Source organism: Borostomias antarcticus, assembly GCF_949987555.1.
Source record: "Borostomias antarcticus genome assembly, chromosome: 22".
NCBI lineage: Eukaryota > Metazoa > Chordata > Actinopteri > Stomiiformes > Stomiidae > Borostomias > Borostomias antarcticus.
Window position 1 is genome coordinate 8,454,590 of NC_140255.1, and position 27,668 is coordinate 8,482,257.

The 27,668-nt window shown below is 47.4% G+C and overlaps 2 protein-coding genes across 2 annotated transcripts in view; one reads left to right on the forward strand and one right to left on the reverse strand.

The window, feature by feature from the left end:
- svild (supervillin d) overlaps positions 1-24,161 on the reverse strand; it is a 65,218-nt gene extending 41,057 nt beyond the window's left edge. The window contains exons 1-4 of the mRNA XM_084455976.1: positions 23,859-24,161; positions 9,107-9,646; positions 5,747-5,805; positions 305-366 (exon numbers count right to left, since the gene is read on the reverse strand). Of these exons, the coding sequence (XP_084312102.1) occupies positions 305-366; positions 5,747-5,805; positions 9,107-9,474 (489 nt within the window). The 5' untranslated portion in view covers positions 9,475-9,646; positions 23,859-24,161. The remainder of the gene's footprint in view (positions 1-304; positions 367-5,746; positions 5,806-9,106; positions 9,647-23,858) is intronic.
- A 1,142-nt stretch (positions 24,162-25,303) lies between these two features.
- LOC311323729 (sperm axonemal maintenance protein CFAP97D1-like) lies at positions 25,304-27,154 on the forward strand (the record flags this gene model as incomplete). The annotated part of the gene is made up of 6 exons (XM_084456027.1): positions 25,304-25,424; positions 25,617-25,687; positions 25,896-26,017; positions 26,502-26,625; positions 26,920-26,988; positions 27,137-27,154. The coding sequence occupies 6 exons, from the start codon at positions 25,304-25,306 to the stop codon at positions 27,152-27,154; spliced, it is 525 nt and encodes a 174-aa protein (XP_084312153.1).
- Positions 27,155-27,668: the final 514 nt, after the last annotated feature.

Consider the following 27,668-nt stretch of genomic DNA (forward strand, 5'->3'; position numbering starts at 1 on the left):
TTGAGTAGCACAGATGGGGTTGATGACTGGTTGGAACAGCACCCAGGATAACTGAACACTTAGAGTATGCGCACACATGCTTGTGTACAGGCAGCAGAGGACATATCTGCGCACTGACACGCAGCAGATTGTGACAGCACACACGTACAGTAAGCACACAAACACACACACGTAAGCACACAAACACACACACGTAAGCACACAAACACACAAAGGTAAACAAGCAGTGGCAGTGGCAGCGGAGGTATGCGTGCTCACTCCCTCTCACGCAAGCGTCTGCTCCAGGCAAAACATCATACCGTACCTTAAACAGAGACTTCTGGGCAGCTCCAGTCAACTTGGCCGGGCCTTCGGTCTTTCTGTCAACTGACAAGAACACACACACACACACACAAACGTGAGAGCACATACAGTAACACACACACACGTTCCAAATTTTGACTCGTCAGTGAACTATCACCAAATGTTTTTCTTTCATTAGTACCTGTGGCAGGTCTGTCAGTGTCAAGTGTGAGCAAGTTGTGTGTCACCCAGACACACACACACACACACACACACAAACACACACTCACTCACTCACACAGAGACACACACACATAAACACACACTCACTCACACAGACAGACAGACACACACACACACACAGAGACAGATTAACACATTCCCTGGGCCGTCTGAACACCCTGGCTCCTCGGTGGTGATGGGGGGGGGGGGTGCTTCACGCTGATCGTCAGCCCTTTGGAGCGTTACGTGATAAAGGGCTCTCCTACAGTGGATAATGGTTCCTCCTAGATAAAGAACGTTCCCACGCGGGAGGCCTCGCAGGGTGTTCTGTGTTCCAGACTGACGTGTTCCAGGATTATACCAGGAACCCAAGGATAGACGGGTCCACTGAGAAGCTCCAGCTCAAAAGTTTTTACGCAGACTTTGAAATGAATCCTGACACGAAGACAGCGATTCTCTTCTACGATTCTGTGTGTGTGTGTGAGTGTGTGTGTGTGTGTGAGTGTGTGTGTGTGTGTACAAAGATAGTTCAAAGCACTCATGAGCTTTTGTGTGGCTTTATGTTTGTGGCTTTGTGTGTGTGCAAAACCTGTGCTCAGACTAAGACAAACACAGTCGCCCTTTTAAAACCCAATTTGAATTTCATCCTGCCCACTATCAGAGAGGCCCCTGTTAACGGTCCGACAGTCCAGTGTAAAACCCAACGCCCACACTCATAGCATGACACAGCCCCAGTAGACGCATTACACAATGGACTGGAGCCTCCACAAGTTTACTCAGAGGTTTTGTGGGTTTCTGTTCTGATACCAGGCCAACGGGCCCCACTTCAAGCTAGAGATAAAGGAGGCCTGAAAACTCTTGTCTCATATGGTTAGCGATCGCTCTGTGTGAGTTATTCATTCGTCTCTCCGAGCAGCTCGTTCCCATGCTAGGATCCAGTCGGAGGCCCAGAATCCTGGCTGGGACCCGACCGATGCAGCAGTGGCTGATGGGAATGGCACCCAGAGGCTAGAATGGGCGCACAAACGGGGTTCTGAGGTCGGAGTTCAAAGGTACTCATCAGAACGCTTTCACTAGACTCTCTTTAAGGCAGCAATCGATGTGCAGAGCCAGCGTTCTGTTCCCCCCGACCCCCTCCCCCTCACCCCCCGCAACACCCCCCCCTCCCCCCACTCCGCTCTCCAGGAGAGCAAAACGCCCTCCACCAGCGGAACAGTTGAGAGTTTGGGAAAATCGTGATGTGCCTATGAAGGAGTTCTGGCACCGCAGATGTGGACCCGCTGGAGCCTGAGAAAGCAAGCTGGGACAGCGGAGCCAACGCCTGGACAAAGCACTCGCACAGTCACACTACCCCATTATCCTCCTGAGCTCTCTCCCCCTCTCTCTTCTTACCTGTCTCTCCTACCTGTATCTCTTCTTACCTGTCTCTCTTCTTACCTGTATCTCTTCTTACCTGTCTCTCTTCTTACCTGTATCTCTTCTTACCTGTCTCTCTTCTTACCTTTATCTATTCTTACCTGTCTCTCCTACCTGTATCTCTTCTTACCTGTATCTCTTCTTACCTGTCTCTCTTCTTACCTGTCTCTCTTCCTATCTGTCTCTCTTCTTACCTGTATCTCTTCTTACCTGTCTCTCCTTTCTGTCTCTCTTCTTACCTGTCTCTCTTCTTACCTCTCTTTCTTCCTCTGTACAGGAACCCTCACACTGACCTACGGGAGAGACCGTTCTGAGATGGATGATCGCACATCTTCCCCACTATCCCCAGGTTCCTCAGGGGGAACGTGCAGTAGAACACGCTGCCTCTGTTAACGGGGACTCGCTGGTCTATCCTGTTTACCAGGCCGTGTCTCACAAAGGAGTGATGTTCCGTAACACTAATGTTCTTGTCCCAGCTCTCTAACCCCCCCTCCCCCTCCCCCTCCCCCATTCCTTTCTCAATCACAGATAAAAGTACTCCCAGCATAGTACTACTCCCAGTCTCATGTGGTAGTGCTGATGAGGACTGATCCACAGAGCTGGGCTCGCGGGGGAGTTTACGAGTGAGTCAGTCATCCCTGCTTTAAAGGAGAATCCCACCCTAGAACAACAGAAGGTTCAACAACTAGACACCCGCAAAACAATAAAGAAAAATGTGGTTTCCTTGACTGTAGTTGCTCCATGTAAACAATGCATGTTCACAAAGTCTGCACTTTGGGGGATTTGCCGCGTCGAAACACGTCGACAAATCCCCAGAAGCAAAATAACGAGGACTGCAACAGTTGTGGACACATACGGACTGGAGGAGGGCGCACAATGCTAGCCCTCTAGCTCTAACCATGCTAGCCCTCTAGCTCTAACCATGCTAGCCCTCTAGCTCTAACCATGCTAGTCCTCTAGCTCTAACCATGCTAGCCTTCTAGCTCTAACAATGCTAGCCCTCTAGCTCTAACCATGCTAGCCCTCTAGCTCTAACCATGCTAGCCCTCTAGCTCTAACCATGCTAGCCCTCTAGCTCTAACCATGCTAGCCCTCTAGCTCTAACCATGCTAGCCCTCTAGCTCTAACCATGCTAGCCCTCTAGCTCTAACCATGCTAGTCCTCTAGCTCTAACCATGCTAGCCTTCTAGCTCTAACCATGCTAGCCCTCTAGCTCTAACCATGCTAGCCCTCTAGCTCTAACCATGCTAGCCCTCTAGCTCTAACCATGCTAGCCCTCTAGCTCTAACCATGCTAGCCCTCTAGCTCTAGTCTACCCTATAAAGTTAGTTCAACAAAAAGAAGAATATGCGATCGCACACACTCACACAAAAGATGACAGCCGACGCACGGATGTTTCATTTATCTGAGTTCTTTGGACTTTTTGCGGTGTTGTTGCAACCAATGGAAACTCACTCCTGACAGTGCAGGTAAATCCATGATTCCACAAATTGCAGTCTTTTGGCATTGTCTTTGGGAAAATCTGATTTTAATTCAGCCAAGTAGGCCTCCTACTACGAGGAATTTGCCTTGGTGCATAAACATAGCGAGGCAGAACAGTGCAAAATGTCAACGTGATAGAATACAATATACAATAGCCTACAGTCTACAAAAATGTAGGCTATATAGCCTACACAGCTGTCAATGCTAGCAGTTGACAAAAGAGGTACCCTACTTATCTGATCTTATCTACATACTGTATAGAAATGGTCCTTATCGTGTCATTTGTAAATTGAGTAGCCTATTAAGAGTTTATCTGTAATGACCATAACCCTGGAGCCGGCAGCAACATTAGGCTGCATGTGACAAATAAAGGAATTGTGAATGTTTAATCTTGAGGAGAGATATGCAGACTACTGGAGGGGGGCCGGCGTGCCCACCGTTGTCCGAGTTCGACCAGCGCGTTGGTGCCATAATAGGGACAACAGCACTGTTGGTCGTGCGCGCCGCTGGCGATATGGATACAGACACCAGGGACATGGACTACCACCCTCTCCGCAGCAGACTCTCCGTCTAGCGCACTAACACACATCCAACTGTAGAATTGAGGTGACCGCAATCACCAAATGATGAAATGGTCATGGATTTGTTGGTAGGCTATTATATGTAGGCCTATACAGCGAAATCTCACGGTCAAAGAATTGAATTAAAACAAAACACAACACTCATTAAAGCAATACATTGCGATATTTGGACCTTTACAAACATGTCTGGTGCTAATTCTCCAATTAGATTTACTAAAAGTAAGCTGAATCGTCCAAACAGTCTACTCAGAAAGATAATACATTGACATTTATGACCTTTTAAAACTCGCACCCCCGGGGCGCAGCATTCAGTCGAAGTGCGCATGCGCAACGTTGTGCTTAAACAACACAGTAGTAGCTAACTATTCCGGCATCTATGGATATCATGCGTTTTTTAGCTCAATGATATCATGGCGGAGGTGAGAAAACGGAAGCGAAACATCACGGAGGAAGCCAGAAAAAGAAAAAGACAATCTGATAACGTTACGACAGTACGACAGTGCACTGACTCCCAGAGCCTGTGAGGGCGCAGTTCCGAGAAAACGCTATGTATTGCTTTAATTTACACTAAAATCACAAATTATTAACACACAATCTAAATATTTTATCGACATCTTCAAGACTGATCAACACGAATAACAAGCAATTCGGAGCGAAATGATTTAAACAATAACATATCAGATATTCTGACGCACACGTTTACAATGGAAATTATGGTTATGATTAGGACACGTTGTTGGGAATTATGCAAATATAATTGTATTTCAATCATATATCATCCAACTGTAGAATTGAGGTGACTGCAATCACCAATTTTGCATAGTCTACATTTCCGCACTCAAATGGCCTACTTGCGACTGCTATTCAGGGTTCGTATATTCTGTTCTTAGCTGAGAACAAATCCCAGATGAGAAACCATTGGTGAATGCCAGAATTTTCTTAGAAACTGCCTAAGTACAGTTTAAGAAGAACTGCTTCTTAAGAACGTCTTTACTTCGTTGGTGAATGAGGCCCATTGTCTTTACTTGATGACTTGTATTCTCCCTCAACTCTGCTGTTTCCTCTCTGTGTCGCAGAGCTCCAGGTCTGAGCCAAGATGGCCGCTGCAACACGCATGAGCTCAGCCCTCTGGGTCCTGCATGTATACTATATACACACACACACACACACACACACACACACACACACACGCTGTACACACACACACACACACACACGCTGTGTACACACACACACGCTGTACACACACGCTGTACACACACACAAGCGTGCAGTTTACACACACACACACACATGTGTGCGCTATACACACATACACACACACACACACACTTTATCAAACACTATCATACAACATACAAATACAGACTCTCTCTCTCTCTCATACACACACATACTTATGCTTTACACACTTGCACTTCCTCAAACACTTGCACTCTCTCACACACGCACGCACGCACGCGCTCCCATCTCTGCCAACAATCCCTCATGCTTATGACGAACAGCCCGAGGTAAAGACGAGTGCCTTTCAACGCGTTTGAACAGGACAAGCTAAGGGCCTGGAATCCCCTTTCACAGCCATTCACGCCCAGGCCGCCCGCTGTCAAAAGCTCTCTTAGTGTAGAGAGGCAGTATCTGTGTAGGACGCTGGAGCTCTGTCCCTCAGAACAGGGACACAGGACGAGGACAAAGCAGTGGGGAAGACAGGACGGTGCTGTGGTACAAAGACGTCTTTGAGGAACGTGAAAGAGGAGAGCTCTTACCCTCTGGCTCCTCCGCGTCCTCCTCCTCTGGCTCCTCCGCGTCCTCCTCCTCCAGCAGACTGAAAGACACAACGAGAGACGAGACAAATGAGGTCACACACATGGGAGAGATGGGATTCACCTGCTCAAGCACACACGCGCGCGCACGCACGCACAAACACACACACATATACACACACACACTCATGAACACATACACAAAAGCAGTGACAGTGTGTGTGTGTGTGTATGTGCATGTGTGTGTGTATGTGTGTGTGTGTGTGTTTGAGCAAGTGCGGGCACGGTCAGACGGACGACTCTCACATCCGCCACACATCCAAACAGGCGCCCAAAAAAGTGGTCAAACAGCTCGCTACAGTTTACCAAGAGGACTACATAAGACCCGTACAGCCAGCAGCCAAGGAATGCTCCTGTCCTTACCCACAATCCCTCTGGGAAGCCCCCAGGAGCCTGTTTTTAAAGACTACAGTAGTCTTCCCACCCTGCACACACACACACTCCCGCCCAAACCCGTGATAGTGGTGATATTCCTGAGAATATTCCAGAGAAAGGCAGAGCAGCTGCGTCTGTTACGGCGCTGATGTAACACCAGGAGGGAAGGGAGACGAAGGGACCTGAGGGAGACGGTTGTTCGGGGGGGGGGGTCAAAGGGCAAGTGGGAGGGGTGACACTGAGTCAGGGACGGTTAAGGATATGAGGATGATGTGGTTCTGTACTTGGCCGCAAGAACAAAAAGGTGTTCCTGACTGCTAGCGAGCGATGCAAACTTTGGCTGCGAGCACACGATCTCTCTCTCCCTCACACACACACATATGAACGCACACACACGCACCCGCACACACACACACAGACACACACACAGACACACACACACACACACACACACACACACACACACACACACACACACACATATATATATAAGCGCATCCTACTGCAATTTAAATGCATCCTGAAGATTGTACAATCAGTTGACTAAAGTTGACTAAAATAATACCACACACATACAAGCACGCGCTCGCAAACTCATCCCCACAAAAGCACTATGCAAAAAAAAAACTCTTTCTTTCAAAACTCTTTCTTGTCCTCAGCCAGGCAACCATTTTGTAAAGCGGTCCCTCTTTCCACCCTACCGTCCCTCCGCTGGTTCTGGCCTCTCTGGACGCCGCCACCAGGAGGGTCCGCAAACGCTCGCTAGCCGCGCAGCCCCCCTCAAACCCCCCCCCCCCCCCCCCCCCCCCCCGCTTTGGCCGGCGACGGGCGAGAGGGGGCGGAGCCAGGTGCGCGGCGGCGTCCGGGACCGGGCTGCTGTCCGAACAGACGACGGAGCGGAAGAAGAAGGGCAACGAAAGAAAGTGAAAGGAAGGGAAGAGAAAATAGTAACGTGTGAATAAAGACAAGGAGAGGCGACTCGGGGGCCGGAGGACTGGAGAAGCTGAGGGAGGGAATGAAAACAGAGCCAGTTATAAAAGTCATAAATCAAACACTAAGACAGACTGGGTCTCTCTCTCTCGCGCGAGCGGTCTCTCGTCGATTAAGTCACTCGCTGGCCACGGCACAACCAGAGAACTGCTGATAGAGTTGCCGGTAAAACGTCTGTTCGCATCTTCCAGAGCGCGTGTGAGGATGTGGTGACAGCGCTGAACTCTGGGATGCCTTCCTTGATGTAGTAGACAGTTTTATTTGATCAAGACGTGTTTTACTGAGACGTGTACCGAGGAATATAACATCTGCTGAGTGATGGTTGACCACATACAGTACACACACACACACACACAAACATACACACAAAAACACACACAGACACACACACATACACACGCAAAGACACACACACACAAAAACACACACAGGCACATACACACACGCACACACAAAAACACACACAGACACACACACACGCACATACACACACAAAAACACATTCAGACACATACACACACACACACACACAAACACACACACACATACACACACACACACACACACACACAAACACACTGGCTGAGTAGCATAGCAGAGGAGTGCATGTGCGTCCGTCACGCCCTCTGATAAAAATGAAATATCTAAACAACATCCACACACCAGCAGCCTAAAAAAAACTATTTTAAATGGGCAAGCTGCCAGATGCATGTCACTTGACAGAACTGTTGACTGCTTATTGTTTTCTGTATCTCCTAAGGGACAGATTCTGTAGGGTTTCCTGGTCTGTCTGTCAGGCTGTCTAATTTACTTCTATCTGTCCAACTCCAGCACTATCTGAGAGGATTCAGCTCTGTGTGTGTGTGTGTGTGTGTGTGTGTGTGTGTGTGTGTGTGTGTGTGTGTGCGATCATGCGTGCGTGTGTGGAGCAGCTTGGCCTTGACACTCGCTCCACACAGCTCCTGGCACCAGCGCCGGTGCCGGGTTTGGGGTTCGGTCTACAGTATGCCGCGTACCACAAGTAACTGTTGTGAAATATCAAGGACCTAGGCCGTTATTGTAAATAAGAGTTGCTCTTAATTAACTTGCCTAGTAAAATAAAGGCTGATAATGATGATGATGATGATTATGATGATGATCAATTCAATGTGTGGTGTTGGACTCGGAATCGAGCATGCATTGTGTTGTTGGCTAGCAAAACGGGAACAGTCAAAAAACAGGGCCTTAATTTTCACACAATTAACTGAACTGAGAGCACTTCTTCTTCTGATGTGAGATAAGAGGCTGATAAGATCTAGCAGGCAGGCAGGCAGGCAGACTTATCTTGGCTCAATCAACCGGCCTTCAGCGCTGTACACGCTGTGACGCAGACGAACGCCCTCCCCTTTAACTGTCACTGCTCCTCTCCCCTTCTCCCTGGTCCCATCTATCTCTACCCACTCACCCCTTTAAGGTGCTGTACTTGACAGGACTCGACAGGCCTGCGTGTGTGTGTGTGTGTGTGTGCTCTCAGCAGAATCTTTGGGGGTTGATTACAGGGAAAAAGAACTCAAACGGAAGGCCGAGACATGTTGTACTCTCTCTCCATACAGAGGAAAGGACATTCCTGGCACCCGATCTGTGTTGGTCGCTCCCTCGTCTCCACCTCTCCCTGCCCCCAGCCCTGTGTTTGCTATGGCAAGAAACACAGAACGCTCCGACTGATGAATCTGGCTGTAAATTGAACCAAAACAAGCGTGTCATATCTCCCAACAACACAACATGTCCTTGCAGGAACATCTGGCAAACATCCTGAAGTTAGCTAACTATGGAAATACTCATTGCTGATGAAGACTGACTTAAAAGGTTGGAGGCTAACATTTACAGTATGGGTACATGGATATAGGGGTGTGGGTGTGAGCAAGGTGGCACAACCACTAACAGGACGAGTTCACTCACCTCTTATGGGAAGGAGGCTTGTCGGTGACGGCAGGTTCCGATTTCAAGATGGCCGTTGTATCTGAATGTGCCTCTCTGTCGCCCCCTGTCTCTCGGGAGGACTCCTGGTCACCTAGCGCCTCTGGTTCTGCAACCCTACTCTTGAATCCCCTTCTAGAAGAAACCTCCCCGGACCCTTTGTCGCCCGACTTGTCCTTGTTCGCCGTGGGGACGGCCTCCGAAGCGTCGGCGGCTCTCCTGTCACGCCGGACGTACTTGGAGGTGACTTCCTCCGTGTTGCCGTAGCGTTCGGCCAGCTCCCTCCTCCTCTCCGCCTTGTAGCGGGCGATTCGCTCAGCGGCACTCTGGAGAGTGTCAACGGCGTCCATTTTGGTATCCCTCCTTTTCAGTCTCAAATACAAGAACCGGGGTTCAAGGGCCCGCCTTCTGCCGACAAAACCTAAATAATTTCTCTTTAGAGGTCTTAATGTTGTTCGAACCTCGATGAGGGGGTTTGCAGTGGAACTCCACTCGGGTCACCTCGTTCCAATCAGCTCACTTCTGCAAAAGAATAAAAGAAAGATTTGCGTCAGTGAGGTGAGCTCAAGTGGTTGAACGGTTCTGTAGAGGGAACTTTTCCAAGTAAGCCACTAAAGCAGATCGTTTATGGTTTTAAGTCGATTGACTTGACAGACCTCTTCCCATACTTATCTCTGCCTGCAGTGTGACATTACGGAACCTTGATGACACTCATAGTGGTGCAGATCAATTAATTCAAGTGTAAATATTGTACTTCAATCATCAACCATATAGTGTGGGAACAAACTAGCCCATTGAATGCCTAGTGAGTGAGAGAAAGAGAGAGAGAGAGAGAGAGAGAGAGAGAGAAGAGAGTGGAGACAATGGGAGCACTAGAGATCCAGTATAAAGACTGTATTCTCTTCATCGGAGGTATACAATCTGGACTTGAACATCGTCCAGCACCGCAAATAATTGTAGCGTTGGCTAGAGCGCGCACGGCGGGGGGTCCGCGCGTCAGAAAGCCACACTTGGCTCCAGAGGAAAGCCTGTCATAATTACGGCCCCATAAAAACGTGCCCCAGCTGACGGCGCTAATAAAATCCTCCACGCAGCCCAGCTATGTGCCCTGTCTGCTCACCACGAGCCGAGCCAGGGCGCTTCTCTGGCGAGCGGAGTCTCATGGCGCAAGTATGTTAACGACACTGTGGGAGTACCTCCCCCGGACCCCTCGGGAGATGGGGTGGGATGTGTGTTTGTTGGGGGTGGGGGGGTGTTTATATAAGTGGGGGAGAGTAGTCACCTTCTGGGATCCTGACAGTAGAGGTTAATTCACCACATCTGGGATCAGACATTCAATAGCTCTCAGATGGGGAGGAGGAGACTAGGGAGAACCGGAGGACAGGGGGAGAAGCCTGAGGAGGAGGCGCAGGGGAAAGGGGGGTGTGGTGAGAGAGGAGGAGGAGGGGGATTAGAGGGTAGACTAGAATGACCTCATCGTCCTCGGGGAGCCGTTCCTCCGAGGGTGATAGAGGCTCTCGCAAATCTCCTGACAAACGCTAACCACCTGCTGGGCTATGAAATGAAAAAAGAAATTGGACACTGGTTCCCCCTTCAAAAATAATGGTTGTGAAATATTCCACCGGAAATCAGTGTGTAGTGTGTAGTGTGTGTGTGTTTAACTCCTCCTTGACCTCAACCCACCCTATTCTGCCGAGCACACCTACAGGCAAACAATGACAAACACCACGTCTGCGACAGCGCGGAGACATTTAGAAAAACCACACATTATGATTTCATACTAGTGGATGGAGAATCATATATATATATAACCTTGTTTGTCTAGGTTTTGTTGTCAGGTGGGCTCCAGTTATGGAAAATATATGAGTTAAAAGACATTCTCCGCAGGTGGCCTATTAAAGTAGCCTACACTGAATCGTCAGCATGGAACCTGTCAGCATGGAACACTTCCTTGCCCTGAACTCCTCTGTGTCCTGAGACGAGCATAGCTGGATAACTAAGTCAACAAAGTCCCGCTAGCTCAGTCTCTTAATATAATAGTCGGACAATTTTTCATTCTTTGGCTGTTGAGAAAAAGTTCAACTTGGCAATGAGCCGGTGTCAGAAAACACGGGCGTAGATTCTGCGTGGTGCAGGTTTGAGGCGAGACGCAGCGAGCTGGCCAGACGCAGGACCGCTGTGTGGGTTCGCTGTGGTCCGCTTCGCCCTCAGGGGAACAGCCATGCGCTGAGCCATTAATACCCATGCTGTCATCGGGTATATAAAAAAAACACACACACAAAAAACAGCTAGTGTCAATCCCAAGAAAAGCATATAACTCTCCATATGAAGGCAACATTTCCCCAGAGCTAGGTGTGTTGACCATGGGACTGGTGTGAACACCCTGACGTAACACTCCCAGAGTCGCCCGGCTCGTACCCTGTCGCTACCTATAAAAGGAAAGCTGAACACAGCCGAGCTCGACCACGCACTTCCAAAACAAAGACGGTGCTTTGTTTGGAAACCGCACTGCTATTTCAGCAGGACAAAAGGAGAGTTAAACCACAGTCATGAGTCATGCTGGAGACATCACCGCCCCTATCAGGCAGCGGCGGACCCGAGACGGATTTCTCTTCACCTTTTTATGGCGATTGCGTTAGACGCGCGCACCGCGGACTGAGAGACACATGCGTGCTCTGCTGCAGCATGTAGAAACACGCAGGGCTGAAGGCACCGAGGGCTCTCTCTCAAGCCTGGGATATTCTCGCAATGTTCCAGTAAAGTAACAGATGTTAGGGTCGTTTAAAATAAGAAAAGCTTTACAGTTAGAACTGATTTGATCTTTTTCCATGTATGGTAAATGTTAACTAGAAAGTACATTTCCTGGAGAAAATGTGAGGTGGGCTAGCTGCTGCAGCTGTATGTAACAGCAACTGCTAGTACTACTACGGACCGGGCAATCTCCATGCACCCACCGGCGAAGACCATGTGTCTCTAGTCCACTCGGGCTGAATTGTGGGGTCGGTGGCGTGGACAGTGGCGTGGTGGTGAGACTCCGCCCCCTCAGGTCAGAGCTGGTCGGGGGCAGTGCAATGACCTCTGGCCAATCTCCATGCACCCACCAGCGAAGAGTGTGTGTCTCTAGCCCACTCAGGGGCTGAGTTGTGGGGCCCGTGGCCTGGATAGTGGCGTAGTGGTGAGACTCCGCCCCCTCAGGTCAGAGCCAGTTGGGGACAGTGTACCCCTCTCCGGGCCACCTACCTGACTCCACCGGTGAAGACCGTGTGTCTCTAGCCCACTCAGGGGCTGAGTTGTGGGGCTCGTGGCATGGATAGTGGTGTGCTGATTAGGCTCCGGCCCCTTGGGTCACAGCTAGTTGGGGACAATGCAGTGACCTCCGGGCAATTTCCATGCATCCACCATTGAAGACTGTGTGTCTCTAGCCCACTCAGGGGCTGAAAAGTGGGTTCTGTGGCGTGAATAGTGGCATGGTGGCGAGGCTCCGCCCCTTTTGGTCATAGCCAGTCAGGGACTGTGTACTCCTCTCCGGGCTACCCACCGGCCCCTACCAGTGAAGATCATGTGTCTCTATTCCACTTTGGCTGAGTTCTGTGCTACCACATTAGTTATAAAAGGGTGCCTGTACCTTTAAGAGAAGCTGCACACACACACACAAATTCAAAAAAAGCAACAGCTGCCACCACTCTAATCGCAACTGACACTCTGATCCTAGACATGGTCTGCTTCAGACAGCTCTATCGCGAAAACTATAAATGTTACAGCTTATATATTGACACCATAGGAATCCTGAGAACTTGCAGAACATTTCTATGTATAATATGTCCGTATAGCTTAAACACTGTAGGCATGTTGACAAGTTAGAAAAAGGGTAAAAATGCAAAATTAGCAGCTCAAACATTAGTGCGGCACCATATGTTTCAATGGGGAGCGCAGTTGCCGAACAAATCGTCATACCGTGAAAACTATAAGTCACACAGCTTAGATACTTACATTGTACGAATCAGCACAGTTGTGTGAATGTTTTGATGTGTAATATGTGTGTGAGCTTTCAATACTGTAGGAGTGCCAGCAGTTTACAAAATGTGTGTTTTTTTATATTTTCAAAGCAACAGCTGCCACCACTCTAAAAACATAATGATACTGAACATTCCGCCAGCAGTTTCAATGGCACAAAAATTACTATTAAAAGTTAAATTACTAAAAAAACTATTAAAAAAATAAAAATAAAAATCTGAATGGATCCGTTAAAGAGCTAAACATCGTGAACATTTTAAAGTTTGAATGACGTTTCTAGCACAAAGTATGAAGAAGTAGTTAAGGAGACAAAAACTGGGGAGAACTAGAATAAGAAAGAAAGAAAGAAAGAAAGAAAGAAAGAAAGAAAGAAAGAAAGAAAGAAAGAAAGAAAGAAAGAAAGAAAGAAAGAAAGAAAGAAAGAAAGAAAGAGAGAAAGAGAGAAAGAAAGAAAGAAAGAAAGAAAGAAAGAAAGAAAGAAAGAAAGAAAGAAAGAAAGAAAGAAAGAAAGAAAGAGTGGGAATATCACAAGTTGGGCTATCTTCTGCAAGCTAGCCCGCCTAAAAATTGTAAAACAGAAGTTACAGAAGTACTGTAGGCTTGATAGCTGTCAGTACTGTTGCATTATGTGTCATAATACTTTTCACAAACATAGTCTTTCTACGTTAAAGGCTACATTTTGGTTTGGATTTCAAGCTGTGCTAGTGTGCCAGTTTATTGGTAGGCCAGTAGTAAATATGTAAGTAGGTTATGTCAACAAACTAAGTCCAGTGTTTCCAATTGGAGGAGTAAACTCAGACCTGCCCTCCCCACAAGGGAATTGTTACCGGCCATGAGAGGAAGCTCTGTCTCAACCACAGCAGTGTCACTTCCTGTGTGTGTATCATATCCTCTCCCGTACACTAAAAGTTAAATTACTCGCATGCTGGGACACTCCACTCACTCATCACACTACAATCTGCACACACACTGTAATACACTCACCACACCCCATTCTGTATATAGTACACATACTGTAATTGTGCCTCCCCCTTTACTTTTTATTATTAACAGTACAGTATATTTTAATTTGTACATTACACTGCATTTCGTTGCACTGTTTTTTGTACTGTTTTGCACCCTGTCCTATGTCGTCTACAACAGCGTATGCCTCAACCTAGTCAAGCTCCTAGTATACAGTAATCCATATACATGCCAATAAACATATCTTGAGTCCATCTTGAGATAAGTTGTTGGGCAAAGACGGGGACAGATTGTAGTTACATAATATGAAGCAGTTCCAAACTAAAATGTCTCCTCACAGTGAAAGGAGAATCCCAGGCTGTGTCATCCTTTCCTCTCCAGCCATGCAGCTCAGACTACCAGCAACCTGGGAGGTTGAAAGAGCTTTAACTCTGTGGGGTGTCCCCCCTTATCTCTGTCCACGCCGTCCCTTTTGAATATTTATCTTTTTAAAATCCGCAGTCTGACCTGGATAACTGTGGGTCAAACAGTCTGGTGTAATGCTTCAACAGATGTATTAGCCAGCTAATCATTCACTCACAAACCGTCCAACCGCCCAATTTCTACAGTACAACCGGCTAGCTCTTATTTGCATGCGTTGGACCTGATTAACCCTGTGGATATTATTTATTTGAGGCGGGATCTAGTATACCTGTGCGGCCGGCGCTGAATGTGTCTGCCACACCTAGTAGTTGCTTAAGGATGCTGAAGCTCACCGATCCTATTAGATGTATATGCCAAGTTCAAATGAACACAAAAGATCATATCGAGGTTCAGTAGACGGCCATAGCCTCAAACAAAGGTAAATATTATGCACAGATAATGACAGATTTATAACGGTTGAGGTGGAGTGGTATCAACACCTCTCTCCCCATGCGGTCTGGAAAGTTAGCAAAGAGACAGGCTTTGTTGAACATTAATAAGACCAGAGATAGAGGGCCAGTCAATATGAGTCATTTGTGTACCTGTAGCTGCACGTAGGCCGCTGGTGTGTGTGTTAAGTTATATGTGTTTGTATGTTAAGTTATATGTGTGTGTGTGTGTGTGTTAGGTTATGTGTGAGAGAGAGGTGGGGAAAATGAACCCTCAAGGGAAATCAAGTCTTGGACGAATGTCTAGTCAAGCCAGTTTCCTGTCTCTGAAAGCCAGAGTTTATGGTGTGTTTTGAAGGATATTCTATACGCCCATAGAGATCCCTTGAGTTCTGGGAGCTGTGACATGAGCAATGAGCACTAATCTCAAGAGTGCACAATTCATCAACATTTTGATATGGACTGTTGTATATGATCATAAATAACCTCATAACAGGGCTTACGATTATAAATACCATTACGATGATAAATACCAAACTACTCCTTTAATGTGAGAACTACGACACACTCGTGTGTCTTTATAGCCGAGTGAGAATGTAGTGAGAGCAACGGCACAGATATTCTCCAAGGCGATAACGTTACTCGTACTATAAGTTCACGAGAGAACAAGGGAGGCCACTCCTCAAGAACCAAGTCCGCCCGTCGACCCCGGCTCCATTTATCACGGCTTGGTGTCACCGGCTATCTACACGAGTGAACCGCGGGGATCCCTGTGGAAAAACACACATGGTCAAACGCACGTCCCCCTATAGGGGCCGCGCCGTCACGCCCGGGGTTCAGGGGTTCGCTCTTCTCGAGTCGGAGACGAGGCGCCGGCGTGAAGCCGCCCTCTGGGGCCGAACGCTGACCTGCAGCCCATCAGTCTCCAGACCGCTTCAGGAAACCGCATGTCCACACAAGAGCGCGGAGCAGGAGCGCAGACCACGCCCTCGGATCATGCACGCTGGGTTTTTGGACGGGGAACTCGTTGGGCTGCATGATTATAGACAGTGGGTTAGGATGCGCTGTAGGGACGAAAGCAGGGCTTCTCAAAAGGGTGAAAAACAGAGCTGAACTATGGCCTCAAGTGGTATCTTACAAACAGAAGGCTTGCCAATCTAATTCTTATCATTATTCTTTTTTGTCCAACCAGCCCAAGCAGGACAGTCAATAAGGGGGGGGGTGATAGGAGATGTCCCTAAGATGCAACTATGTCCCTAAGGTTGTGTATGTCCCACAAATAAACCCCAACTGCTGATTCACTCTGCCACGCATGCAAAGACATGCCATTGTAACCGAGGTGAATTAGTTCAACTCCCTCCTGGGTAGAAATGCTGCCCACCCACGCCCTCAAATCGCTGGCTTTCCGGTGGCGTCCTGTAGCTCGGCTGCTCGTTTACGAACACGAGTGGTTGCCGAGTCACGGGAGCCCAACATGGAGCCCAGCATGGGGCGTGAGGATGGGAGCAGAACTGACCGGAGGGGTGCTGTCGTCCAGTCCAGCCGAGGACCAAGTGTCCAGTCAGCTAATCAAAGTCCTGCATGAATGTGCAAATTGGGGTTGACAATATGGCTTAGATTATTACAGTACATAAACACAACACACACACATATCATATATAAACATATTGCAAATACAGCACATAAACACATTGCACAATGCACATCATTTTGTATTTTCCCTTTGCTTCCTGCGCTACTACTGTCCTGTCTCAGCACTGTCATTTGCACTCATTAGTGAAAACCTACCTGGCAAAAAATACATCTGATTCTGATTAAGGAGTGTCCCCGCTCCTTGCAAATGAACACCTGCACTCACTTGCAGAGGCTTGTACCAGAGTCTTGTACCAGAGTCTTGTACCAGAGGCTTGTACCAGCAACTCCTTGGAAAGCCTGGGGATATGAAGAGACACGCTTTGCCATTGCAAAGACTGAAGAGGAACCTCCGAATAACATTACAGTATCATTAAGTGTCTGATCAAATCAGGAGCCAGAGAGACATTGAGATGTGAATCTGTCTTTGCCACCGGGGAACGGCCACAACACCGTGCCTGCTGCTGAACTTCACGCTCTCAGCTGGTGGAAACTTTCTTCCAGCGAGAAAACCAGGTGCCAGTGTGAAGCTTTGCAGGAGCTGCAAGCCAATAACACAGCCCGTAGTCCTCTCGTAAAAGTCTCTCGGCCGTGACCGTCCGAAGGGATTTGCACCCACAGGGCGCGGAATAAAAGTAAGAGGCAGGAGGAGGGTAGAATATCCTGGACCAAAGACGCAGAATCCATACGGAGTCTTGTGGAAAACATGACCTCAGCAGCTCGACCTCTAAGAATGAAGGAGGAAAGTGTTTCAGAGTGGCGTAGGCGCACACATCCCCAGATGGCTGGCAGCGAAAGTATGTGCGCGTCCTGTCCCATGTCCCACAATGTGTAGAATAGAAAAGAATAAAACGTTTATTTCACCATATGTAACAAGTACAGGCACACTGGAATTATTGTCATCGCTTGTATGTGTGTATGTCAATGTTAATGTCAAATAATTGTATTTATATAGCACCATTCATACAAATCAATGTAAAGCATGTGTGTGTATGTGTATGTGTGTGTGTCTGTGACTGGGTGTGTGTGTCTGGGTGTGTCTGTGTATGAGTGTGTGTGATTCCAGCCAGTCATGTGACTACCAACCAAGAGGAGACAGGGTTCAGTGCGTGGGTCATCAGCTTGTAATCCAATAACGCTATCTGACATCTCCATGTGCTAAGCAGCGGCTTAGACCACAACCATTTAACCAAGCGCAGCCGGGGAGCGCTATAGGGCCAGAGCCAGTGCCAGCATTTCAGTCTCCCATCTCCAGTTATAGTGGGAAGCCAATGTGTTTCCCATTATAAAGCCATTTGCCTGTGCTTATGGCTGTATAAGGGCCTGGAGTGCCACCGGAGGCCGAAGGAAGATCACAATCATAGCAGCAACTCCTCACTCCTCAGGCCTTCAGCTGACTAGAGCGCTGTTTAATGGACCTCTGGCACACGAAGAGGGGGTGTTTGGAAATGGCAGCCCTTTATTGATGTCTCTCATCTCTTCCTTAGAAGCAGGGAGGAGGTGTGTGTGTGTGTGTGTGTGTGTGAGGGGGGGGTCTACAATAGGCCCTAGTCTGGTGGTGAATGATGAGGCAAAAACAGTTCAAATTAGGAGTGAACCGATATGAAAATTTGGGCCGATACCGATATTAACATTGCTGTCATGGCCGAGAACCGATATTTACAGATGTCGATATGATCTGTATACCAACAAGTTTCTATGATGATCAAATGTTATACATACTGAAAAACACATGGAAACACCGTTTCTATCTCCAAAATATTTGGAAAAAACATGATGGAAAATACACACTATTGTAATTAAGCTCAGTTTATTAATAGCAAGCTTAATTAAATTACAAAATTAACTGTTGCAAGCAACTTGAAATGTGAAGTTTCAGCAGCGCATTATTGCGTAATACCGTAAGCGTAATACCGTAAACACAGGGAATGTCACGGTTCTAATACCGTGGACATTTTATACCGCGGTTCACAGTTTTACGCTGTACCGTCTCATCCCTATCCCTAGTTCAAATGCAAGCATGTGCACAGACACACACACATACACGCACACACACACTTCTCTGCAGATCCCCTCTACCAGAAGTTCCCCTGACTATAACCAGCCTCCCGTAGGGCTGTTGACTAACAGCAGAGCCTGCTCATGTCCACACTCCATTCAGCCTCAGTGACGTGGTACCAGGCCCGGTAGTTGTACACCGTCACTGGACCAGTTCCAGCTGGTTCCCATGTTGAGAAGGCCGTTTCCTCTCTGCGGCGGAGTTGTTACCAGGAGGAGACAATGGCTATTGTGTCCCGAAAACACACTCCATGGACCAGTGTTTCCCGACAGCAGAACCAGTGCGTGTGTGTGAAATGTTTTCCTTTGGAGGTGAGCTCTCTCTCTCTCTCCCTCTCCCTCCCTCTCTCTCTCTCTCTCTCCATCCCTCTCTCTCTCCCTCCCTCTCTCTCTCTTCTTTACAGCTTGTCTTCCGGCTGATTCAAAAGGAGCCATTAAACATGGAAGGAGAGGGGAACAAATACACAGTCACAAACAAAACATACACACACACACAGATACACAACACACTGACACACACAAAACATGCACAAACATACAAACACACAGATTCACAACACACTGTCACACACACAAAACATACACAAAAAGAATGTCGTTCAGCCACACAGACACACGCGCGCGCACGCACACACGCACACACACACACACACACGCACACACGCACAGAGCGCGGCTCTGTTGGCCGTAGGCTCAGCGAGGCCAGAGGAGGATGGGTGTGGTTTAAAAGGTTTTATCAGGCTGGGAGATCTGGAATACCCCGTCCAGACAAGCACACAGAGAGCGCGTGTAGCGTGGTGAGCTGGAACCCTCTCAAAGAACCAAAACAGGACACGGAGGCCTTTTATGGAACAGATGTACGTAGTAGCAACCAGACCTTTAACCCAATCAACTCCTTCCATCAGGCACTGCTGCGTGTATTCCACCACCACTCCCTCTGAAGATGAGAGGTAACAGACTTAACTGGTTGCCTGCGAACGTCAAGTTCCAACTGCGTCCAATTTGCTATTGCTCCATTATGCCTGTGTTATTGGCTAATGTAGCTGTTTGCTACCGCATTGCATGCGAGTAGCTAACTGTGTCCGACCATGTGTTAGGACTTGCTCAACACCGGGCAGATTCTACACTCGTGAGAGAGTACTGATCCACTCCAGAGGACAGAAAAGACGAGAAGTGAGCGTGACAGGGAGGCATTCAAACTGAGAGACGGACGACAGATAGATGAGACAGCGATGGACATCGCAGGGAGATGAGAGATTAATCAAATCAGATCCAACTTTATTTATGTAGGGCATTTCATACAATGCACTTCACAGAAAGAAAGGTGGGGGTGCAAATACATATATACTGATGCTGACACTCATTTTCAAGAGGGAAGCAAAAAAACACAGTTCACCCAGATAAATACTGGACAGAGAGAGAGGGAGAGAGAAGAGAGAGAGATGGTGAGAGAGAGAGATGTGAGATAGAGAGAGAGATGGTGAGAGAGAGAGAGAGAGAGAGATGGTGAGAGAGAGATGTGAGATAGAGAGAGAGATGGTGAGAGAGAGAGATGTGAGATAGAGAGAGATGGTGAGAGAGAGAGAGAGATGTGAGAGAGAGAGAGATGGTGAGAGAGAGAGAGATGGTGAGAGAGAGAGAGATGGTGAGAGAGAGAGAGATGTGAGATAGAGAGAGAGATGTGAGATAGAGAGAGAGAGAGAGAGAGAGAGAGAGATGTGAGATAGAGAGAGATGTGAGATAGAGAGAGAGATGTGAGATAGAGAGAGAGAGAGATAGGGGGAGAGAGAACAAAAGACATAGAGAGAAGCAACGGGGTGGAATGATTCATCCAGCATATCAGAGTCATGGGGTCTCTGCCTCCCCGCTCCCACCAGACACCATCTGGACAGGCGGCTGGAATTCTATCGGGGGGGGGCTAGGGGGGGTTCGGGGGGGTGGGGCAGGATAAGGGGGTTTTCTGTAAAGGGGGGATGGGTCATGGTTGGGGAGATGTACAGTATTAACAGTCCTGGCATTAACAGTCATCGAAAAGCAACAAAGAAAGCATAGAAGATAATAAAGCAAGCTGTATTAAAGTCTTATTTTAATAGCCCACTATGGGCCGGGATAAACGGGGGGAAAATGAATATAGAGTACAGGACTTTCCTCTCATGATCATTTCCTGAATGGAAATATTAAAGCTAGATTGTGTATCCATCTTATACATACAATACTGCTGGTGAGGCTGTTTACAGTTTGGAAAACATACTGGTAATAATAATAATAATAATAATAATTGCAATAGTGATGATGATGATGAACGGTTGGAAAAGACTCGGGTTGTGCTATGAACTTGTATACAAGATGGTTATTAACGCATAAACTTGTATATAAGCTGCTTATTAACACACTGATAGGAATGAATAACAGAGTGAAATGAGAAATAGTTAGGACCATAACACGCAGCGGAAGCAGGCCATCGGGGTCTTGTGTGTGCTTTCACAGCGCCTCCACATGTAACCCTGTCACAGTCTGACCCCTCGCACATTCATCCTCAGTCCCACACAGAGAACATGTGCATGTATACATACTTCAGATGAGTGTTGTACCTAAGATTAAGCAGAAACACATGCACTCGCACTCGTCCTATGTGCTTCACGGCCTGCGCTATTGCGATGACCGAACACACGTTGTCTCCCAGGGATATCAGCCACTCTTAACTGCCTTCCAGATTTATAAATATGCGCCTTAGTGTAGATTAGCCTCCCGCTGACCCTAAGCACCCGAACCCCGTGGGAGTTCCTGTACCTCTCGGGGGTCACATCCCCTCCACTCCGTGTAAATATTTATCGCCTGACGCTGAACACTGACTGAACACTGACTGATCCCGCCATTACTGCCTCTGCTGGGCACGGAAGATAGGACACCGATTGAGCCGAGGAGTGGGAGTCTGGAGTCGGGTTCATGTCATTAAGCTTTGAAAAATCAACTGAGCCTGTATCTTCCCAGTCAGATATTGAGGGTTAATCCGTGTCTACGGCCTCTACTCCAAACCCAACGACTGTTCAGACACCGTACGGCGGACTGCTGGCCTGGCCGGCCCCTGGGGAATGACTGAAGCTCCTCATCTTTCTGCGGCAACTTAAGACTGTGAACCTGTGACTCATAAAGTAAACATTGGGACGGTAAACGTAGCACGGCTCTGAGACTCTTCTGGCTGCGTTTACAACTTAACCAGGCTTTCAAGTGCTTCTCAGAGTACGAGTCGGGCCAAGAAGCCGGATACTGTAAATAACCTGACAAGCCCAAGTGGCTGCACACTCTCCGGTGTTTCAAGCCAGGTCTATAACCAGGCCGCTCACACAGAACAGAGGGCTCTCCGGCAATATCTACCCCACCCCACCTTCACCGCGTAACAGGACACCTGCGCAGGCAACCCAACCCCACCCATGGCTGGACTTAAGCCATCGGCTGAATGGTAACACTTAACATCTACAGCACAGAGTCGCTTTCCCTAAACTGCCCGGCAACAATGGAGCCTCTGTCATCTTGTCGGGGGAACTTCACGCCTTCGCTGCGGTCAACATGAAGAGGACAGGATGGAGAGGGACGGCAGGAGAGACAGAGAGACAAACAGACCAGAGCCTCTTCCTGCTAGGACACGCTTTCCTGTCTGGGTGTTTGCCCCGGGGCAGCTGGTCTTTATGAAGGAGAGTGTCTGTGTGTGTGTGTGTTTGTGGGGAGGTATGTGTGTGTGTGTGTGTGTGTGTGTGTGTGTGTGTGTGTGTGTGTGTGTGTGTGTGTGTGTGTGTGTGTGTGTGCGAGAGAGACAGAGTCAGTGTGACATATCAGGCATTCATCAACATTCTTCAGCCTTCTTGCTCAACCCCAGCTGACGGTGAGGATGTGTGGGGCTGTTTTGACATACGGGCGGCGTTTTGTGTAACCCTGTCAAGAGACACTCGGCATTCAGCAATGGAGGGAAAATGACAGTCTGCCTCAAATACCATTACACGTTCAAAGGTGAAGCGACAGGCACACCTACACAACCAGTTGGGCTTAAACGAGCACCTGGAGCCAGCTGAAGAGCCAGCTGTCCTGAGGACACGCTAGCAGCGCCCTGTCACACTGCATGGAAGCAAAGCACTGGACTAAGGCCTATATACACATGCAAATGCCCTCCACCCCTACCTGTAAGCACTTTGCATGTACAGCATTTGCATTGAGGCTGATAATGTTTTGATTCCAAAACACCAGATCACTGACGCATTACCCTCTATAGAACATTCCCGAAATGTCGTTCACTTCGGTGGCAATACAGCTGACTTGTAGACGTACGACTTGTACGTCGAGTCCTCAAGCCATTATGGCATGTTCTTGTTCTCCGAGGCTTTCGCTCGCTTTCTGTCACCCTCTGTTTTCACAGGTGCTTTCGAGAACCCCCCCTCACCCCCCCACCCGCCAATTGCGCACTCTCCTCTGCAGGCTTTCTGGGTTTCTCTCCCTTGAGAGAAAGGGAGCTTTGGCCAGTGGCGGTCTGTCACCCAGAACACTTATAGCTCTGGGCAGTCCGCCAGGTCCCAGACAGTGGGTTAAAAGAAGAAAAGTCGGCCATTAATGACGTCGACCCCATTCACTGTAAAGGCCCTCCATTCAGCAGCAGCTCTGTGCATGAATGACAGCTCTATTCAAGGGGCTGGTATCCCAGCTGTTTGGGATGGGTTGTCACTTGATAGGGTTGAGACGTAGCCTACTAAATCCACATGGAAGGAGAATAGGCAGTGGTAGGCCTACTGTTGTTGAAATCACAATGACGAAGGGCTGAGTGTGTTTAACCATCGTAGTGAAACATGTAATGCAGTTGACCTCGAAATGTATAGCTGACATCCGTTAATCTGCATGCTCTATTCTGTGTATACTGACTATAGAGGAGGAAGCAGCAGCGAGTAATGTCTTCCTAGCACTAAGCATAATTGCCTTGCCCTGTCATAAACGTAAACTGTACACTTCCCACAACAGCGGCTTGCCATATACTTTAAGGCTATACGCCTAACTGTCGAACAAATTGCGTTTGGCAATGGAAAAAAATGTCACGCAGGAGCCTTTTAAGGAAATATACATTCATACATACATTTTTTAAATCGACCCACCACACCTACAACACAAGCTCGTTGAAGTTTCCTGTCATCACAGTGCATCAACAAACATGGCTAAAGTACAACAACGAATCCTACCTGCTTTCATTTGGAGAGATGCCAAGTTGCTGTAGACTGTCAACGAGTTACATTCCCTTCTACAGTCTGATGAACCTGTTACCAGTCACAGGGCTTGCCTTCCGATTCATCTCGCTAAAGCAAGTGTTGGAAACTTGCAGAATCTCAAGGAACTTCCCCGCAGTTTAGTGACAAACTATGCAAACGAAAACGTCTTTGTTCTGTGCTCACAGTGACAGACGATGTTCAGACGGATAAAACAGGTCGGGTCTGTCCAGATGCCACGGAGCTGTTACCGCGGCTCTCTGCACAAACTCCGTGTGGGACTGGACAAGACTTCGCTTCAGTGACTTGTTTCCAGTCCACCCCTCTACGATTTGAAGTGCAGAGAGAGAGAGAGAGAGAGAGAGAGAGAGAGAGAGCGAGAGAGAGAGAGAGAGAGAGCGAGAGAGAGGAGTCGTTTGAAAACTTGAGACCCCGCCCCTTCTTGGCTCAGCGCGCAGAACCGAAGTTACGCAAAATGCAAAATGTAATCAGCAGTAAAGTGCAATCAAATAAGATTATGTCTATTAATTTCAATCAGGGGCCTACTGTTAAAACGCTTTCTCCAATTGTGAGGAAACAGAGTTTAAGCCAACCTGGCATCCGAGCACTAGTCTGTCTACTATTCATACATGTCGAGAGGAGAAGATCTCCATGTGAACCGCTTATCCTTCACCAAACTGTTACAATAGCACCTCCTATTGTAGCCTATCGTGGCAGTGCACAATGTTATAGTGAAATACCTCATAGGCATATGGGGGTGAGAGAGAAATTACGAAATTACTTAATGAGCTTGTAAAAACATTTGACTAGGCTTTGTGCAAATTAGGCAACATGCTGTGTCTCACATTGAGTCCAATAGATAAGACACATGGAATAACATCAACAATGGACGAATAATTCCCATAACTTGCAGCATGTTTGGTCAAGTTGACAATCAGTAACATTCTTTATCATTTGGTTCAGGGTTACCGAGGACAAGAGCCAGACTGATTTGGCAGTATAGGCCAAATTGGATTGCATGATTCCATTCATGTCTTTTCATTTGAAACACTGTTGTTGATGTTGTTTTCAAATTAATCACCTTTTCATATTAGGCTGATCGGTTCATTATGCTATTTAGACTTGGATATATATATGAATTAATAATTCAGGCCATAGGCCTACTCAAGTGTAGCCTACACATTTATTACTGGACAGATAATAACATCTGAAATACGCCCTCTGGCGGCCATACGGGCTAGCGTTTAACAATCACAAAAAGTAATGACAATTGGCGACATCACAACCGCGCAATAATGGAATAATTACCGAATGTTCCAGATGAAAATTCAAAAGAATACTGTTTTGAGTTGAAACTGATTTAAGACCTGACACATTCCAAGGAGGTTTATTTAACCGGTGGGTTAGTCAAATCTGAAGCCATGAACAAAGCTGACTATTTGGCCTTCCCAGCGATAGTTGGAACCACAGGACAATACAATAACATGAGAAAAATGTGGGACGACCAGCACTACAAATACCATATGGACAGGATGGAAAAAAGTTAGTCTATTAGGCTTTAATTGGTAGCAGTTGGTGGCCACTAAGATATGCACACAATGCCATTTTGTATTTCATACATATTTTAGATAAAGGTCTACTGTATAAAAAACAATATTGTTTTTCAGTAGGCTAGTGCATTCTATATTGGTGTTTATTATAATGACCAGATGACCACTATTCAATGTTAAATAGCTAAACCAATGGTGGACAACAGAGCTCCCAGGACATACCTGCACTGTCACCTAAAAATGAAGAAAATTCAGGTAGGGTTTGACCCAATTAACTCAACTGACCCAGGCCCTCCAAGAAACACCCAGAAACACACACACACACTCACACACACACACACAAATGCACACACATATGCATGCACACACACACACAAACACACACATACAAACACAAGCGCACACAAGCGCACACACACACACATACACACACAGCCTTTCTATTTCCCTCCTTGTGCTGTAGACAGAGCAGGAGCGTCTGATGGAGCTGGAGAGGGACAACCGTCTGCTGGTGTCCAGGATCGCCCGGACCCTGGGAACCAAGGGAGGCCTGGACAACTGGAACGACTACCAGCCCAAACCCAGGTGTGTGTCTGTGTGTGTGTGCGTGCGTGTGTGTGTGTGCATGCATGTGTGCGTGCATATGTGTGTGCGCATGTGTGTGCGTGCATGTGTGTGTGTGCGCATGTGTGTGTGTGCGTGTGTGTGTGTGCGTGCACGTGCGTGTGTGTGCATGCATGTGTGCATGCATATGTGTGTGCGCATGTGTGTGTGTGTGCGCATGCGTGTGTGTGCGTGCATGTGTGTGTGCGCATGTGTGTGTGTGCGTGTGCGTGTGTGTGCGTGCATGTGTGTGTGTACGCGTGTGTGTGTGTGTGTGTGCGTGTGTGTGTGGGACGGGGAGTGGCGCTTCAGCTGTTTAGCTACTGTAGGAGAGAAAGTCAAATGAACGTACTGTAGGAAAGACTGAACTTGCTTCTACAGTATAACGTTCTTTTGAGGGTATAACTGTAGCAGCGATTATCAGTCTATGTTTCTTTCCCCGATACGCTTCCAATTGTGTGCTCAGCGTGAACGCAGACCTGAGGAACCGTGAGCTGGTGAAGATCTCTCTGGAGAACCAGGCCATCCTGAAGAAGATCAGCATGACCAAGTCTGTCTACGACCACAGGAGATGGCTGCAGGACTTCAAGGTAAAAGTCACCCCCGCCGTCTTTTTCAGCATTGTGTGTGTCGGCGTGTGTTAGTGTGTTTGTGTGTGTCTGTGTGTATGTGTGTGTGAGATAAAGAAACAGAGTTTGTTGAATTCAAATGAATCCAATTGAATTGAATTGGAAGATTAAGAAAATAGGATGTGATTGAACAGGTAACACAGCCACAAGTATAATTCTATGGTTGGTTTTAGGATGAACAGGTAACACAGCTGTAATTCCATGGTTGGTTTTATGATGAACAGGTAACACAGCTGTAATTTTATGCTGTTTTAGGTCACCAGAGGTTATGTGGACCGACTGCTGAAGTATCCAGAGCCGCCCAGACCCACCAAGCAGCACAAGGTCAGTCGCAAATCTTCCTCATAAACAATAAATACCTCAAATGTTTTAAAAGAGTTAAGCTCAGCCTATCATTATTAATTCTTGATAAAAGTGTACAAGAAATATTTGATCCCAAGTTCTGACGGTGAAACATCTGTTTTTTCCTCAGGTGCTGAACCTGGTCTAGGTCCTGGGTCGGTAAAAATGGCTAACTCTGCCCTATACTGTCTGACTTCTATTAAGAACAGTACATTTTGCACCTGGATATTTGATTCATTTCTGTCTTATTTTCATCTCTTAGCCCATGTGTGTGTGTGTGTGTGTGTGTGTGTGTGTGTGTTAAAGGAGTAGTAAAGGGAAAATGCATGTTTGACTTGTATTGACGCGACCGTTGTAGATGTGTAGATCAATCTGCAGAGGGGATTCAGGAAGCGGAACTACTTATGGTATATAGCTATTGTTTATTTAAAGTTCGTATTGTCTTTCATTTTGAAATATTGACGGATAAATTAAGGTTGAGGTCGACGGACGAGTTGTGCCATTGGTGGATTATGAATATATTTTTTTTTAAAGGTAGCCTAGATTAAGTAATAAATACACTTTTAAAATGAATGATGACCTAACACAAACTGGTACAAACCACAATTATATATATATTTTTTTTTTTTTTTTTTTTGAATTTGAGCAGAGTTGGGCTGGCC